The 17,555-nt window shown below is 36.1% G+C and overlaps 1 protein-coding gene across 1 annotated transcript in view; it reads left to right on the top strand.

The window, feature by feature from the left end:
- DYNC2H1 (dynein cytoplasmic 2 heavy chain 1) overlaps positions 1-17,555 on the top strand; it is a 376,698-nt gene that overhangs the window by 143,732 nt on the left and 215,411 nt on the right. Inside the window, exons 64-65 of the mRNA XM_081241450.1 lie at positions 3,277-3,375; positions 4,705-4,828. Of these exons, the coding sequence (XP_081097576.1) occupies positions 3,277-3,375; positions 4,705-4,828 (223 nt within the window). The remainder of the gene's footprint in view (positions 1-3,276; positions 3,376-4,704; positions 4,829-17,555) is intronic.

The raw sequence follows: 17,555 nt of genomic DNA, 5'->3' as shown, positions 1-17,555 counted from the left end.
TGACAAGGAAAAATTTTTTTTTCTATTTCTCTAATTTTGTACCTGTATGAGATGATGGATTTTCCCTAAACTTACTGTGATAATCATTTCATGATGTATGTAAGTCAGATCATTATGCTATACACCTTAACTTACACAGTGTTGTGTGTCAATTATATCAGTAAAACTGGAAGAAAAAAAATAATCTCTTTCAAAAATGTCCACTACCTAATCATTTTTTTTTTGCCAATAGATATCATGTGTCTCTAGCCTTTGACCTCTGTTTTGAGCTCTATAGTTCTAATTTCCTGTTAGATTTTGTTACTTGGAGCTTTGTAGGTAGCTCAAGCTCTGTCTTTAATCATTTTTTTTAAAAAACTTTTAGTCAAGAATCTTTTAGTGGCCAACTTTAGTACTTTTTTTTTTTTTAAGCAACTTATGCTTTTAAATAACTGAGATGTTCAAAAGATTGGGACTAGCTTCAGGATTCGAGTGGTGTTACCAGGACATCTCTCTTTCTCTCTCTCCATCTTAAGAGATGGGTTTATTCTTGCTACCCTGTGTTAAGTATAGACATTGGTGACTCCAGGTTTACCATTATCACAATTTATGTTCTCAGGCTAAAGATATCTCTTTCCTTCCTTTCCAGTATTTGTTACTCCCCCAAAAATATTCTGATTGGTTAGTTTGGGTCACCTGCTCATCCCTTGTGTGCAGTGCTAGATGATTGATAATCCCATGAGAAATGCATTGAGTGGGGCATGCATGCTAGGCAAAGGTAGCTATGTACTTTAATAATTGTTTCTCTTCCTCACCCACTCCCTGTAACCTGCTTCTCTTTTATTTCTTAACACTGGAGATGTCACAATCTTGGTCCAGAAATGCAAACTGCAAATCTGCAACTCATTCTTACTATGTCTCTTTAATTTTACATTCAGTTAGTTATTCATCAAGTCTTGTCAAATCTACTTCTCAAATGTGTCATGAATTTATTCTCTTCTAACCACATCTACTGCCAGTGGCTTCAGTTAGGCCTTCATCATGTTGTACCTGGATAAATACATTATTATAGCAATTGGTCCCCTGCCCCTGTATCAGTTCCTTTATTTTGGAGTGATCCTCCTAAAATGTTAATCTGATCATCACAGTTCCTTGATTAATATATTTCAGTGACTACCCATTACCTGCAGTATAAAAATTTCATTATCCTTAAACATCGCATAAAATGCTCTTCATGATCAGAAAGACCTCTGATTACTCCTGCCATTTTATATGCATCATCTTTGTCTATACTTTTTATTCCAACTATGCCAAACTACTGGTAGTTTTCCAAATACTCCCAGGCTTTTCATTCTTCTCTCAATCAGGCTGTTGTTTTGGCCTAATTTGTTTTTTCTACTTCTTTCCCTGGCCAAATCCTTTTTTTTTTTTTTTACCTAGTTTGACTTGAATTGCTTCCTAGCAGCTTCTTATAACTCTGCCTGTAATCCACCTATAGAATTTTGTGTCCTCTTTGATTGAAAAAATTTTCGGTTTTTTGCTTCGTTATTAGATGTGTGGCCAATGAGGGTAAGGGAATGTATCTTATTAATTTTTGTATCTCTCGTGTTGTCTTATTATAAACATTAGTCAACATATGGTAGATGAATGAATAGCATGAATGAATGAAAGCTCACTATTTTTGGATATACTATAATTTGTTAAATGTAGAATTTTACCACATTTAATCATGGAACACAGACCTAAAATATACCTCAGAGGTCTTCTCTAAATCTCTGGAGAAGTATAAATAAGATGAACACAAACTTGTAAGTATTCTTTGAAATTCTTAAGCATATCTTCTGTGCTAAAAACATGATTTTTTTGAAACATTATCTTATTCTCTTTTTAACTGCATCAGATCATTGGTATGAAATCATGGGTAAGAACTTTTTTAAAATTTAAAATAATTATTTTTGTGGTTAGGCAAAATCTAGTTTACTTGTGGAATGATTGCTATTGAATGCTAGCATAAAATGAGATCTAAAACCTAGGTGTAATACTTTGGTAATACTTGAGAAGCTATTTACTAGCCATATTATTTTGCTATTTCTGGATGCCTCCAGAAATAGATGCTGGGGGAAGATCATACAGTGGGGTAACACTGTGGAGCTGTGGTGGGAGCGGTCCATTCTGGGTGCAGGTAAAAAGAGGCCTCATTGTCTAGAGAGAATTTTAAAACAATAATAAAAATGTTTAAAAGTCAGTCAGCTCTTTATTATCACCATGTGCTGGCAATTTTAAACAGCATTTCTGATAAAATGCTGTTAATCCCCAGGGCATGTGATTCCCACCATCCCTCTCCCTCTTGGTATGCCACTAAGGTAACATCCATGTTCTTATTAGATCTACCCCAGTTCTAAGTCTTCACTTCACTGTGGCTTTCATGTATTATTTTATCCCTATAGCACACAACTGCATTACATTTTTCAAATAAATGTGAAAATTTAAGAAAAATAAGGTCAGCTGTTATTTAAATCTAATTTACTAGGTAACAATGACTATTAGATGGTTTAAAATTTATCATATTTATTTAAATTTATTTACATATATTTAAATTGATCAGATGTATAAATGGCTTCCTTTCATTTGCTAAATGTCATTGTATGTATAGGGCACAATGCCAGGTTTCTAATTTTCTGTTTGTTTCAGAGTTTAATTAGTGCAAGGCGTTCTGTAATGAGTTTAGTTCCTAGTTTGTTAGAGCTTAACCTATCAACTTATGTAATTTTCTCTTCTAGGATACTCCTTTTGTAATATTAACTATGTAGTACTTTAGAGAAATTAGTCTTGAAATATAAATAATTTTATTGCTAATTATTTCAGCGATACTTTTATGATTAGCTCGTACTTCTCTTGAAAGGCCTCTATGGTTTACTCAACCAAAGAATATCTAAAGTTAGGGAATGACTTGGCTGTGTATTTTAAAATCAAAAAGAGAGGTACAAATGGCATCAACTTAGGACTAGAACTCCTGCTTACTGTATTGTTAATATACATTTTCTGTGTTATTGTGTAGTAAATAAGACGATATTCACTTTACTGTGGTTAAATTTAATTACCTAGTACTAATTCCTGGTAAAATTGATTAATGTAACCTCTGGTGCCTCTAAAAACTGTACCCTTATTTCCTCATTGTAGTTGTATATTTGTGTTCTCTAAACCCTGAGAGAAAAACTCACTCATAATTTGATTAATAATTTTTAAGAAATTATTTTCTTTTAATGAAAGCTTATAATCTTTTTTTTTTTAAATTAGAGTCGAGTTTGCCCATTTCTTGTAGACCCTTCTTCCCAAGCTACAGAATGGTTAAAGACACATTTGAAAGACTCACATTTGGAAGTTATTAACCAGCAGGTGTGTATTACTTATAATTTAGATACCACTAGTAATGGTATCTTGTGGTGAAAAGAACTATAATCAGAAAACATAGATTCAAAACTGAGTCTTATAACTTACCTGGTATGGGTCCTGGGAAGGAAATGTAGCTTTCTTAGCTTTAGTCTTCTAATTTGTAAAAAGGAACAAGAATATTTGTTTGATTGCTTCTATATGCAAGGTATTGATCTAAGCCCTGGGAATTTATAAGTGAGTAGTTCCCGCCCTCATGGAGATGAAAATTAAGTAATTACTTACACTATACAAATAAGCATTTACACTAAATTATGATTAAACACAATTATAGGATGCTATAGAAGTAAATTACTTAGTTTGGAGAATTAGGAAAACCTTGACTTTATAATTTCCTGTTCCTGTAACTCATCAATGAGCATCTTTGTTTTGTACCAAGATTTGACAGTTGGTCAGTGAAATGTAATCATCGTGTTTTGTCTAGTGACTTTTCACTGTCATGTTTATCTCACCAAAGATATTATTTTTGGTCAGTTTTTTTTTTTTTTTGAGGAAGCCTTAGTATATGATTAATTTTTGTAGATATGCTTTAGGTGCTTGAAAAATTACCTCTTTAAAATGTTCTTCACTTATAAAATGGGGATATCTAACTCACTTGTGTTTAAGAATAATTGTAATATATTTATATAATATATAAAATATTTAATGTCACTTATGGTTATAGTAGGAGATCTTAATAATTATTATCCAAATATTTAAAGTTTTTTTAACCACAGTTGGAGGCTTGAAGTGGTATTTAAAATGACTCTTTACCTAGCCAGAAAGCCTAAAAATTCTTGCATGGTTATAGAATTTTATCTAAAGGTTCTTTTCACAGTAATTAGAACTATCACATCAAGATAAGTTTACTAGAATTCATCATCTTGTCTTTCTTCTTCCATTCAATGTATGATATTGAATACAACCAAAGTAGTTTTTATTAATACTTGGATGAGTAACTTGTTGCATGTAGAATTTGAAAATTTCTGCATCAGTTTGAAATCATAGTATAAAATTTTAAAAGGCTTTTTTATTGTTAATGTAAAAATCCTTTTTTTCTAATATATCTATTTAAATTATTTATGAATTTATTTGATAATTTATTCAACTAAATTGATTCATCACCAAGTACTTATAACTCGAAAAGCAATCATGAATAATTTGTATTATTAACATACATATTAATTTTAAAATATTTGTGTTATTCCTGTTAATAGCTTCATTCATTATCTGTAAGAACTTTTGTAAATCTAAGGTAATAAAGGAATTCATATGTATTCTTATTTATTCTCTTAGGATAGTAACTTTATCACAGCTCTCGAGTTGGCAGTACGTTTTGGGAAAACCCTTATTATACAAGAAATGGATGGTGTAGAACCTGTTCTTTATCCATTATTGAGACGAGATCTGGTTGCTCAAGGTAAATGAATATTTGACAGTTTCCAGAGAGTAACTATTTTTTAAATCCAAAATAACTTCATTAACTAACTTTGACATTTCTGGTCTTTTCAGTGAATCTAAAGAGAGGAAAACTTTTTGGGGACTGTATTATAGTAATGTCATCAGAATCTAATAGTAACAGCAAGTAAAAAACTTAAAGTGCCTTTGTAAAAGAGGCACCATGTCAGGGTCTCCCACACCATTCCCAGGAACAATATTTTACCAGAAAGACTCAAGGGATTCAGCACTCATGGCTTAGATTTATTGCAGGGAAAGGATGCAAAGCAAAGTCAGTAAAGATAAAAGGTACATAGGGTGAAGTCAGGAGTCAGTAAACCAGGTGCAAGCTTCCAAGAGTCTTCTTTCATTGGAGTCACACAGAATGTGCTTAATTCCCCCAGGACTGAGTTGTGACAACACTTGTGAAAGTTGTCTACCAAGGAAGCTTATTAGAGACTCAGTGTCCAGAGTTTTTATTGGGGCTTATTATGTAAGCACACTCTGTCTAGCAGGTAGCAAAATTCCAGACTTCCCAAAGGAAGGCAGGTGTTCAGCGTAAACCGTATCGTTTGAACAAATAGTTTAAGTACAGTGAGCCATTCTTACCTATTCTGGGAATGGTGAGAACCTTAACAAAATCCACATTCCCATACAATGGTTATGGGCCAAGCCTGCAAGCAGGCCTCTCTAAGGATACTGGTCTCAGGACTGTTATGTTACCTCTTTTCTGTGCAGACACCTAACCCAGACTTTGATATTAGAAAAGTTATGTAAGAGCTTGTTGTGCAAAATGTCATAGACATGTACTTATATATAAGTACATACACTTACTTACACCACACACTTTGCTAGCACCACAAAGTTTAGAAAATTGGAGTTATTGGGGGCAAAGCAGAGAAATAGTAAAGAATGCACTATTTACTGATCACCTGTTATCCCACAAATAGGTATGCTTAGCTTAGCAGTGGTTGATATGTTATGGAAAGAACCCTAGTAGTGGGACTGTTGCCGATATAGCCTGGACTTACTTCCTGGGGTTCAGTCTCTGGTCTCAGTCTGTTCTTTACTGGAGCTAATTCAGATCTGTTGCACTACCTCTTGCTATACTATCTTAAAGGGGGTGGAAATGAACCTTTAGGATCATCTGGATTTGACTCTCTTTAGTCTATATGCTTACCCTTGAGGGCTCATTAAATATATCTCGGTGAGCTCTTATTGGTATTACGTTTTAGCCATATCTGCTGCATTGTCTGAGAATGGAGTTTGATAAGGTCCCCTGAAATTGGATCTGGTAAAAAATGATAATATTCTACATCATGATTGGTTCACATGATGAACCACTATTCCAGATAGTTGTTCAGGGCTGTTTGGGTCAATTTGTTAATCTCTGTTCACTTCATTGAGAAAAAGAGAGTTACCTCTGCCCCTACCTTACTTTTTCCACCTTCAATCCAGAGTCACATGTGTTCATGTCACATCAGTTGAAGTCTGTTATCCCCTTTGAGTATACTTCAGATTGTCCTTTTCTACAGTTTTGAGTTCCTCATGAATAGCCATTTGTCATCATACATTTCCTGTGGGGACAGAGGATGGTTGTCCTAGAAAGATGTAAAACAAAGCCTGTGTCCAAGTTCATTTACATCCCAGCGTTCTTAATCTTGTTCTTAAAGCAACATGAACTGCCTTTCTACATAATGATGTCAAAGGCACAAGTAATAGGAATAGAATATACTTCTCCTCCTCAAATTTATGCAGTTCAAAAATCCCCTCAAATGTGTATTGATCAAAAAGAAGAGCAAGGTACAATTCTTCATCAAAGTCTCATTGTTTTAAATTTCCTGTTTCCTGTGTTCCTAGTAGCTCACCCAAGGCAGAAGTTAGATGTAGAAGTTTGAAACTGTCAAATAACTGAAGACCGCTTGACCAGCTATCTATGTAGAAGTTGCTGAAGGAGAGGCTAGTGTAGTTGGCAAACAGTTTAAGTTTTGCTAGCAATAGATGTCAAAATTATTTTTATTAATCATTCTAATCCTTTACAGTTATTTCATTTCCATTTGGGGTTTGAGTATGGATTCGAGAGTTATAGTAGAGATGATAGCTAAACATTCTTGATTGGCTGTTTTAGACCAAATTCTTCACTTTAGGCACGACTCCTTCATACAGGCATATGTATGTGCAACATAAAGATTAACCTTGTGATTAATTGCTGTATCTGTTTCTAGAGGGTGGTTCTCCATATAGGTATGTCTTTGGTAGCCCAGCTGAGTCTAGGCGGCCTAATGGCCTGAACACAGCTAGACCAATGGTTCTCTAATGGTAGTGATTTTGTCCCCCAGGGGACACTTGGCAATGACTGGAGACATTTTTGGTTGTAACAACTTGGTGCGTCTATTCCAAGGATATCTTTAAAATGTACAGGGCATCTCCTCATAACAAATAATTTTCCAGTACAGATTGTCAATAGTACTGAGGTTGAGAAACCCTAAGCTAGCTCACCAGTTCTGAAACATGAATCTCTGTACTGGTATATTTCAGTTATTTTCAGGGTGACATGCTTTATAGCCAAGAGCACTACTTGAAGCCAGTTCATAGTACAGAATATTCCATCCTATAGGTTGCCAAAAATTTTACCTATGGATAGTGGATGGCTGTAGCATTCCATTGGATTTTCTTATCTGTGAGATTTTTTTGTAGACACCTCTAGTTCTGTGCATATGAAAGATATAGGGCTCAAAGACAAGGACTGGTTTACAATTGCTTGGATTACTTCCAGAGTTGGCACTTGCAGCTTTACAGGAGCTGCCATTCAAACTTAGCCACATGTTTGTTGACCAGATAAATTATTAGGTTGTAGTAAAATCTTCAGGTGTGGAATATGCTGCTTCTAGTAAGTGAAGAAGGTATTCAGTTGTTGGTTTTCTTTCTTTGAATATAGTGGCTATAAAGCCAGCAGTTTATTCTTAATAGGCTGTGGGATATTTCCTTGAGCAATGTTGATTTGATTATTTTTGTGGCCGGGTTTCTTGTTTATCTTCTTATAAGTCCCATCATCTTTAGTTAGTTAAGCTTGAAAGGTTTACAATACAATGTGAGCAATTTTATCAGTGGAGACCATTACCAAGATGTTACCTATATGATGGAATGTTTGTACCCATATGGCAGTTCACATGGTACTTGGATTTCTCTAATTCAGATGATAATATATTTCTGAAGAGTTTGGACCTGTTAAGGTATACTGCACATAAGAGATGAACTGATTTTCATCTTTTTCCCAGGGGAATATAAAGAAGAAATCATTAATAATCATTAGCAGTGTTCAAGTATCTGCTGTGAGCAAAATATTTTTAATCATCGCTGTGTCAAGCATTGTGGAAGCAGTGGTGTCCGCTTCCTGGTTTAAGTTTCATGGTCATAATAAACGTTCAAGCAACTTTGATTTTGGAATCCAGACAGATAAAATTTTGTAGCACTCTTGCCTGGTGTAAAAAGAAGAACTTCCTTTTTCACTTCCTAGCATGATGCATTTCTTTCAACTATAAATATTGGTCAGATTTGGGTACACTTTATAGGCAGATCTTGCCTGTATCTTTGGCTAATTGTTATAGAAGTCATCAAGGCGTCACAATAAACATAGCCAGTTAATATATCTGTACATACAGGTGCTCCAAATTTATTAGATATGTTAACCAAAAAAATCGAAACAAAATATACTCAAGCCTGATCCAGGTTCAGAAACCAAAATAATAGCCATGTAAATTGAGGCTTCCCCTGGAAAGAGAATGTGAGACCAAATCTTGTACTTGTGCCTAATCATTCTGTTTCCACAGTTCTCTAAAGTACAGTACAGATTTTGTGCCCAGGAGAAAAATGGAGTCAAAATTAACTCCATCATAGGTTAACTCCAATGTAAATTAAGACTTTATACAGTTAAGACTGTGTTGGACTTTTATAGTTCTACATGTAATATTTTCTAAGAGTAGTGTAGGGGACTTATGTCCAAGGGTCTTTTTATACAATAAAATATTTATTTTGAAATATTTTTTAAAATGTTATATCAGAATAATGCATTGATGGGTTACACAAATAGTATAGAATGGCAGGAGTGTTCTTTCCCTCCCCTCTTCATGACTAGTCTTACAAGAGAAAATCAGTTACTTCTTAATTTTCACTTTTTATTGAGATACACTTACAAATGTATAGCTTAATGATTTTTACAAATGGAATACACTTCTATAAGCACCCAGATCAAGATACAGAACTTTTTCAGCATTCCAAACTCCCTTATTTACCACTGTCCCCCACAAGGATAACCACATTCCTGCCTTATAACAGATAAGTTTTACTTGTATTTATACATAGCATAAATGAGAAAGAAAAAAGCAGCACCTGACTACTATGGGCTGGAAGCTGGCCAGGCTAAACAGCTTGAACATAGTGCTCTCCTGTTGAACATAAACCATTTCACAGAACACCATCAACAGGCAGGTCACTCTGTGACCATACGCATGTCAGCGCACAAAAACGAGGACACTTTCCATACCACGAAAATAACTAAACATCCTCCTCTCCCTGCTATTATGAGTGATTTCTGCTTTTTTACCCATATAGCTTAGTCTGACACCATTTCTGACACCTCCTAGATATCAACAAAATTATTGATACCAATCAGAATTGTCTGGTCTCTCTGAGAGCATCCATTCCCCAGCAAAACTGCACTTTCTTTGAACCATTCTAAAATCACCCATCATTAAGTCCATCTTCTATAAAAAGCATCTCTGAATACCTTTTTACTGAGACAAGGTGCAGTTTCCCATGGTGATCTGTCTTTCATTGTAAGTTGCCAGTATACCCGAGCTGAGGCGCTTTAAACTGAGTTTATGTTTTAACTAATTAGTTAACTGAATAATTTTTAATTGAAGTATAGTTGATTTACATAATTATATTAGTTTCAGGTGTACACATAGTGATTAAATGTTTTTATGGATTATACTTCGCTTAAATTTATTACAAAACAGTGACTGTATTTCCCTGTGCTGTTCAGCAGTGGTCCCCAACCTTTTTGGCACCAGGGACTGGTTTCATGGAAGACAGTTTTTCCACGGATAGGGTGTGGGGGATGGTTCAGGTGGTACTGGTCCGCGGCCCAGGCGTTGGGGACCCCTGTTGTACAGTATATCCTTGTTGCTTATTTATTTTATACGTAGTAGTTTGTATCTCTTAATACCATACCCCTGTCTTCCTCTTCTCCCCTTCTCTCTCCCCACTGGTAAGCACTAGTTTGATTTCTGTTAGTCTGTTTGTTTTGTTATATACTTTGACTTCTTTTATTTTTCAGATTCCACATATAAGTGGCAATATAGAGTATTTGTCTTTCTCTGTCTGACTTATTTCACTAAGCATAATACCCTCTAGGTTCATCCATGTTACTGAAAATTGCAGAATTTCTTTCTTTTATGGCTGAGTAATATTTCATTGTGTGTATTTGTGTGTGTATATATTTTCAATATATATTAATATATATATAGTATATACATATATACCACATCTGTTTTATCCATTCATCTATTAATGGACACTTAGGTTGCTTCTGTATCTTGGCTATTGTAAGTAATGCTGCTATGAACATTGGAGTACATATACTTTTCAAATTAGTGTATTTGTTTACCTTGGAGGTTTACCCAGCAGTAAAATTGCTGGATCATATGGTACTTCTATATTTAGTTTTTGGAGTAGCCTCCATACTATTTTCCACAGTGACTGTACCAATTTACATTCCCACCAACAGTGTACTAGGGTTCCCTTTTCTCTACATCCTCGCCACCATTTGTTATTTGTGCTCTTTTAAATGATAGCCATTCTGCCAGACGTGAGGTGATAGCTCATTGTGGTTTTGATTGTATTTCTCTGATGATAGCAGTGTTTAGCATGTGCCTGTTGGCCATCTGCATCTCTTCTTTGGAAAATGTCTGTTCAGGTCTCCTGCCCAATTTTTAATCGGGTTGTTTGTTTTTTGTTGTTGAGTTATATGAGCTGTTTATATATTTTGGATATTAATCCCTTATTGATCATATCATTTTCAAATATTTTCTCCTATTCAGTAGATTGTCTTTTTGTTTTGTCAAAGGTTTCCTTTGCTGTGCAAAAGCTTTTAGGTTTGATTAGGTCTCATTTGTTTATTTTTGCTTTTTTTCCTTTTGCCTGTGGAGGCAGATCCAAAAAATATTGCTATGAATTATCTAAAAGAGTGTTCTGCCTTCTCTTTTAGGAGTGTTATTTTTTCAGGTCTTACATTTATCTCTAATCTGTTTTGAATTTATTTTATATATGGTGTGATAAAACGTCCTGATTTTATTCTTTTACATGTAGCTGTCCAGTTTTTCCAGCATCGCTTATTGAAGAGACTGTCTTTCCTCCATTGTATATTCTTGACACATTTGTTGTAGATTAATTGACCATAAATGCATGGGTTTCTTTGTAGGTTCTCTATTTTGTTCCATTGAACTGTGTGGCTGATTTTCTGCCAGTATCATGCTATTTTGATTACTTTCTAGTATATTCTGAAGACTGAGCATAATACCTCCAGCTTTGTTCTTTTTTCTCAAGATTACTTTAGAAATTTGGGGTCTTTTGTTGTTCCATATAAATTTTAGGATTATTTGTTCTAGTTGTGTGAAAAATGTCATGTTTTTTAAAAATTTATTTAATTTATTTATTTTTATTTAGTTAGTTATTTATTTTTGGCTGTGTTGGGTCTTCATTTCTGTGCGAGGGCTTTCTCTAGTTGCAGCAAGTGGGGGCCACTCTTCATCGCTGTGTGCAGGCCTCTTGCTATCGCGGCCTCTCTTGTTGCGGAGCACAGGCTCCAGGCATGCAGGCTCAGTAGTTGTGGCTCACGGGCCTAGTTGCTCCGCGGCATGTGGGATCTTCCCGGACCAGGGCTTGAACCCATGCCCTGCATTGGCAGGCAGATTCTCAACCATTGTGCCACCAAGGGAAGCCCTGCCATGGGTATTTTGATAGGGATTGCATTGAATCTTTAGATTGCTTTGGGTGCTATGGATATTTTAACAGTATGAATTCTTCCAATTGAAGACATTGGAATATCATTCCATTTCTTTGTATCAGCTGCAGTTTCCTTCTTAAATGTTTTATAGTTTTCAGAGTAGGATTTTCACATCCTTGGTTAAGTTTATTCCTCATTGTTTTATTCTTTTTGATGTGATTTTAAACAGGATTGTTTTCTTGCTTTCTCTTTCTCATAGTTCCTTGTTAGTGTTTAGAAAAGCAACAGATTTCTGTATGTTAATCTTGTGTCCTTCAACTTAACTGAATTCATTTATTGGTTCTAATAATTTTTTGGTGGAGACTTTAGGGTTTTGCTTATACAGTTTTATGTCATCTGCAGATAGTAGCAGTTTTACATTTCCCTTCCAATTTGGATACTCTTTATTTCTTTTTCTTGTCTGAATACTGTGTCTGGGACTTCCAATACTATGTTGAACAGAATTGGTGAGATTGGGCATCCTTCTCTTATTGCTGATTTGAGAGGAAAGGCTTTCTTTTCACCTTTTCACCATTGAGTATGACCTTAGCCATGGGTTTGTCATAAATGGCCTTTATTATGTTTGGATATGCTCCCTGTAAACCCACTTTGATGAGAGATTTTATCACGAATGGATGTTGGATTTTGTCAAGTGCTTTTTTTGTGTTTATTGAGATGATCATGTTATTTTTATTCTTTCTTTTGTTAATGTGACATATCATTGATTGATTTGCGAGTAGTGACCCTTGCATCCCTGGAATAAATCCCACTTGATGATGGTGTATGATCCTTTGTATTTATTGTTGAATTTGGTTTGCTAATATTTTGTTGAGGATTTTTTCATCTACATTCATCAGAGATATTAGCCCTTAATTTTCTTTTGTTGTATTGTCTTTGTCTGGTTTTGTTATCCAGGTAATGGTGGCCTCGTAGAATGAATTTGGGAGTGTTCCATCCTCTTCACTTATTTGGAATACTTTGAGAAGGATAGGCATTAACTCTTCTTTATGTGTTTGGTAGAATTCCCTTGTGAAGCCGGCGGGTCCTGGATTTGCTGGGAGGTTTTTTGTTACAAATTCAATTTCACTGTTAGTAATTGGTATGTTCAGATGGTCTCTTTCTTCCTTGTCAGGTTATATGTTTCTAGAAATGTGTCCATTTCTTCTGGTTTGTCTATTTTGTTGGCATATAACTTCATAGTATTCTCTTATTATCTTTTATATTTCTGTGATAATGGCTGTAATTTCTCCTCTTGCATTTCTTCTTTTGTTTATTTACATTTTCTCTCTTTTGATGAGCCTGGCTAAAGGTTTATTTATTTTGTTTGTCTTTTCAAAAGACAAGTTCTTGTTTTCATTGACCTTTTCTATTGCTTTTTTGTCTCTAATTTCATTTCTTTAATTTTATTCCCTTTCTAATATTTATTATTTCTTTCCTTCTGCTGACTGTGGGCTTTATTTGTTCTTCATTTCCTAATTCCTTTAGATCATAGGTTAGGTTGTTTATTTGAGATTTTTCTTATTTCTTGAGGTGGGCCTGCATTGCTGTAAACTTCTCTCTTAGAACTGCTTTTGCTGCATTCCATAGATTTTGGAAAGTTGTGTTTCCATTATCTTTTGTCTCAATGTATTTCCTGTTCTCCTCTTTAATTTCTTCATTGGCCCATTGGTTTTTCAGTAGCATGTTGTTTACTCCTCACATATTTGTGCTTTTCCCAGTTTCCTTCCTGTAACTGATTTCTAGTTTCATACTGTTGTGGTCAGAAAAAATGCCTGATATAATTTCTGTCTTCTTAAATTTGTTGAGACTGGTTTTGTGTCTTAGCACATTGTCAATCCTGGAGAACATTTCATGTGCAGTTAAAAAGAATGTGCATTCTGCTCTTTTGGGGTAGAATGTCCTGTAGATATCTATTAAGTCCAACTGGCCTGTGGTGTCATTTAAGACCCGGTTTCCTTATTGATTTTCTCTCTGGATGATCTGTCCATTAATGTAAGTGGTATGTTAAAGGCTCTTCCTATTCTATTCTTGTCAATTTCTCCCTTTATGTCTCTTAGTATTTGCTTTATATATTTAGGTGCTCCTGTATTAGGTGCATACGTGTTACAAGTGTAACATCCTGTACTTGTGTTGATCTTTTTATTATTACATGATGCTCTTCTTTGTCTTTTGTCATAGACTTTGTTTTAAAGTCTACTTTGTCTGACATGAGTATTGTTACCTCTGCTTTCTTGTTATTTCCATTTCCGTGAAATCTCTTTTCTATCCCTTCACTTTCAGTTAGTGTGTCTTTAGCTCTGAAGTCAGTCTCTTGTAAGCAGCACATAGATGGGTCTTTTTAATTTTTTATTTATTTATTTATTTTTAACATCTTTATTGGAGTATAATTGCTTTGCCATGGTGTTTTAGTTTCTGCTTTATAACAAAGTGAATCAGTTATACATATACATGTGTTCCCATATCTCTTCCCTCTTGCGTCTCCCTCCCTCCCACCCCTCTCGGTGGTCACAAAGCACTGAGCTGATCTCCCTGTGCTATGCGGCTGCTTCCCACTAGCTATCTTACGTTTGGTAGTGTATGTATGTCCATGCCACTCTCTCACTTTGTCCCAGCTTACCCTTCCCCCTCCCTGTATCCTCAAGTCCATTCTCTAGTAGGTCTGCATCTTTATTCTCGTCTTGCCCCTAGGTTCTTCTGACCATTTTTTTTTCTTTTTCTTTTTTTGTTTTTTAGATTCCATATATATGTGTTAGCATAAGGTATTTGTTTTTCTCTTTCTGACTTACTTCACTCTGTATGACAGTCTCTAGGTCCATCCACCTCACTACAAAAAACTCAGTTTCGTTCCTTTTTATGGCTGAATAATATTCCATTGTATATAAGCAGCACATAGATGGGTCTTTTTTAATCCAGTAATCCACCCTATGTCTTTTGATTGGAATATTTATTACATTGACATTTAAAGTAATTATTGATAGGTATGTCCTTATTGCCATTTTGTTACCTGTTTTGAGTCTGGTAGTTTTGAGTCTTTATTGTTCTTTTTTTTCTTCTTTTAGATTCTTCCTTTGTGGTTTGATGATTTCCTTTCATGGTATGCTTGTGTTTCTTTCTCTCTAATTTTTGTATATCTATTGTAGGTTAGCAGGTTTTTCCTTTTCAGCACTTTGAGTATATCATGCCACTCCCTTCTAGCCTGCAAAGTTTCTGCAAAAATATTAGTTGGTAACCTTCTTTAGGTTCCCTTGTATGAGACTCTTCATTTTTCTCTTGCTACCTTTAGAATTTTCTCTTTAACTTTTGCTCATTTAATTATGATATGTCTTGGTGTGTGTCTTTTTAGTTCATCTTGTTTGGGACCCTCTGTGCTTCTTGTACCTGGGTATCTGTCTCCTTCTTCAGGTTTCTGAAGTTTTCAGCTATAATTTCATCAAATACATTTTCTACCCCATTCTCTCTCTCTTCTCCTTCTGGGACCCATATAATGCAATGTTGGTACAATTGATGTTGTCCCAGAGATCCCTTAAACTGTTCTTCTTTCTTTCATCCTCTCTCCCTCCCTCTCTTCCTTCCTTCCTCCCTCCCTCCCTTCTTTCCTTCCTTTCTTTTCTCCCTTCTCCCCTTCCTTTCCTGATTTGATTATTTCCATTATTCTATCTTCCAGATCACTTTTCTGTTCTTGTGTATCACCTAGTCAGCTGTTAATCCTTCTATTGTGTTTTCCATTTCACTTACAGTATTATTCAATTCTGAGTAATTCTTTTCTATATTTTCTAGTTCATTATTAAAATTCTTACTGTGTTCAGCTATTCTTTTCCCTGCTTCAGTTAGCATTTTTTATTACTAATGCATTGAACTCCTAATCTGGTAAATTTTTAATGTCTGTCTCATTAGTTGTTTTTTTCAGGGATTTTCTCTTGCTCTTTCAATTGAGACAAATTCCTCTGTCTTCTCATTTGCTTAACTTTCTCTGTCTTTATGAAATTAGGTGAAGCTGTTGCCTATTGCAGTCTTTAATGGGTGCCTTTGTGTGGTACAGTCTGCTTGTGCCCAGTGGCTTTTGTGGGCGAGCTGAATATGATTTGAACACAGATCATGTCTTTCCTCAGGTTTGCTGGCAGCTATCACCTTGGTAGAAGGCTGGAGATGGAGTTGTTAGATCAGAGCCAGGTGTAGCTGCTGTTCTCTGCTCAGTGGCCATCACTGCTATGTAGGGAGTGGGGTCTGTTCCCAAGTTGCTGGAGCAGAAGTTTTTTTTTGTTTTTTTTTTCTCTCACTTTTGTTGGATTCTATTTTTTTACATCTTTGTTGGCGGATAATTGATTTACATTGTTGTGTTAGTTTCTGCTGTGTAACAGAGTGAATCAGCTGTACATATACATATATCCCCATATCCCCTCCCCCTTGCATCTCCCTCCCACCCTCCCTATCCCACCCCTCTAGGTGGCCACAAAGCACAGAGCTGATCTCCCTGTGCTATGCGGCTGCCTCCCACTAGCTGTTTTACATTTGGTAGTGTATATATGTCCATGCCACTCTCTCACTTTGTCCCAGCTTACCCTTCCCCCTCCTGGTGTCCTCAAGTCCATTCTCTATGTCTGTGTCTTTATTCCTGTCCTGCCACTACGTTCTTCAGAACCATTGGTTTTTTTTTAGATTCCATATATAAGTGTTAGCATATGGTATTTATTTTTCTGTGACTTACTTCACTCTGTATGACAGACTCTAGGTCCAGCCACTCACTACAAATAACTCAATTTCATTTCTTTTTATGGCTGAGTAATATTCCATTGTCTATATGTGCCACATCTTTATCCATTCATCTGTTGATGGACACTTAGGTTGCTTCCATGTCCTGGCTACTGTAAATAGTGTGGAGCAGAAGTTTTGAGGGTTGGGTCTGAGCTGGCTTCATTCCCTTGAAGTGTGTTTTCTGCTCAATCCCAGCACCAGCATTCTTGCCCAGGAGGGGAGCAGTGCTCGGCCAAGAGGGGTTGGCATGGGCACTTGGCATTGGTCTGGGTGCGAATCGTGGCTGTCTGACCACAGACAGAAATCATGGCTGCTCTGATGTGCTGCCTGTGTAAGCACCAGTAATGGCTGTTCCCACCCTGCTCAGACATGCTTTAGGTCTGAATTGCTTTTGTTTCTCACAGCTGAGCTTTCTGCTCAGCTGTAGCAGCCCTCACCCCAGTGAGGCTGGAGCAGTTGCTAGACTTAGACTGGGGTGCGTGCTGGGGCAGTCACAGGAAACCAGTCAGCCACCCATGCAGTTTCAATCCACCCTCTCTGCCCTGTTTTGGAAGTAAGCAAGCAAGGATGCGCTCCTCACGAATTGAGTCCAGGCTTCTCACAGCCCTCCTGTTAGTTCCCCCAGCCCTCCAAACAGCAAGGAGACTCACATTCTCAGTGTCTGACCTTTGGACAAGGGTGCCCAATTTGTGACTCAAACCGCCTACTCCCTAGAGAGGATCTCTGCCTGTGTGATTCCTCTTCTTCTGAGTCCCCTCCCAGGGGCACAGGTCCAGACCTGATAGCTTCTTATCCCTTTATACCCAATTCTATATGGATCTTTCTTACAGTCTTCTAGTTCTGCTAGTCTACAGTTAGCTTTCAATGAGAATTGTTTCACGTGTAGACATATTTTTGATGTGTTCTGCACCCT

This window comes from Mesoplodon bidens (assembly GCF_964165515.1).
Source record: "Mesoplodon bidens genome assembly, chromosome: 7".
Lineage (NCBI taxonomy): Eukaryota > Metazoa > Chordata > Mammalia > Artiodactyla > Ziphiidae > Mesoplodon > Mesoplodon bidens.
Note: the sequence above shows the minus strand (reverse complement) of the source record. Positions and strands in the feature narration are given on the sequence as shown.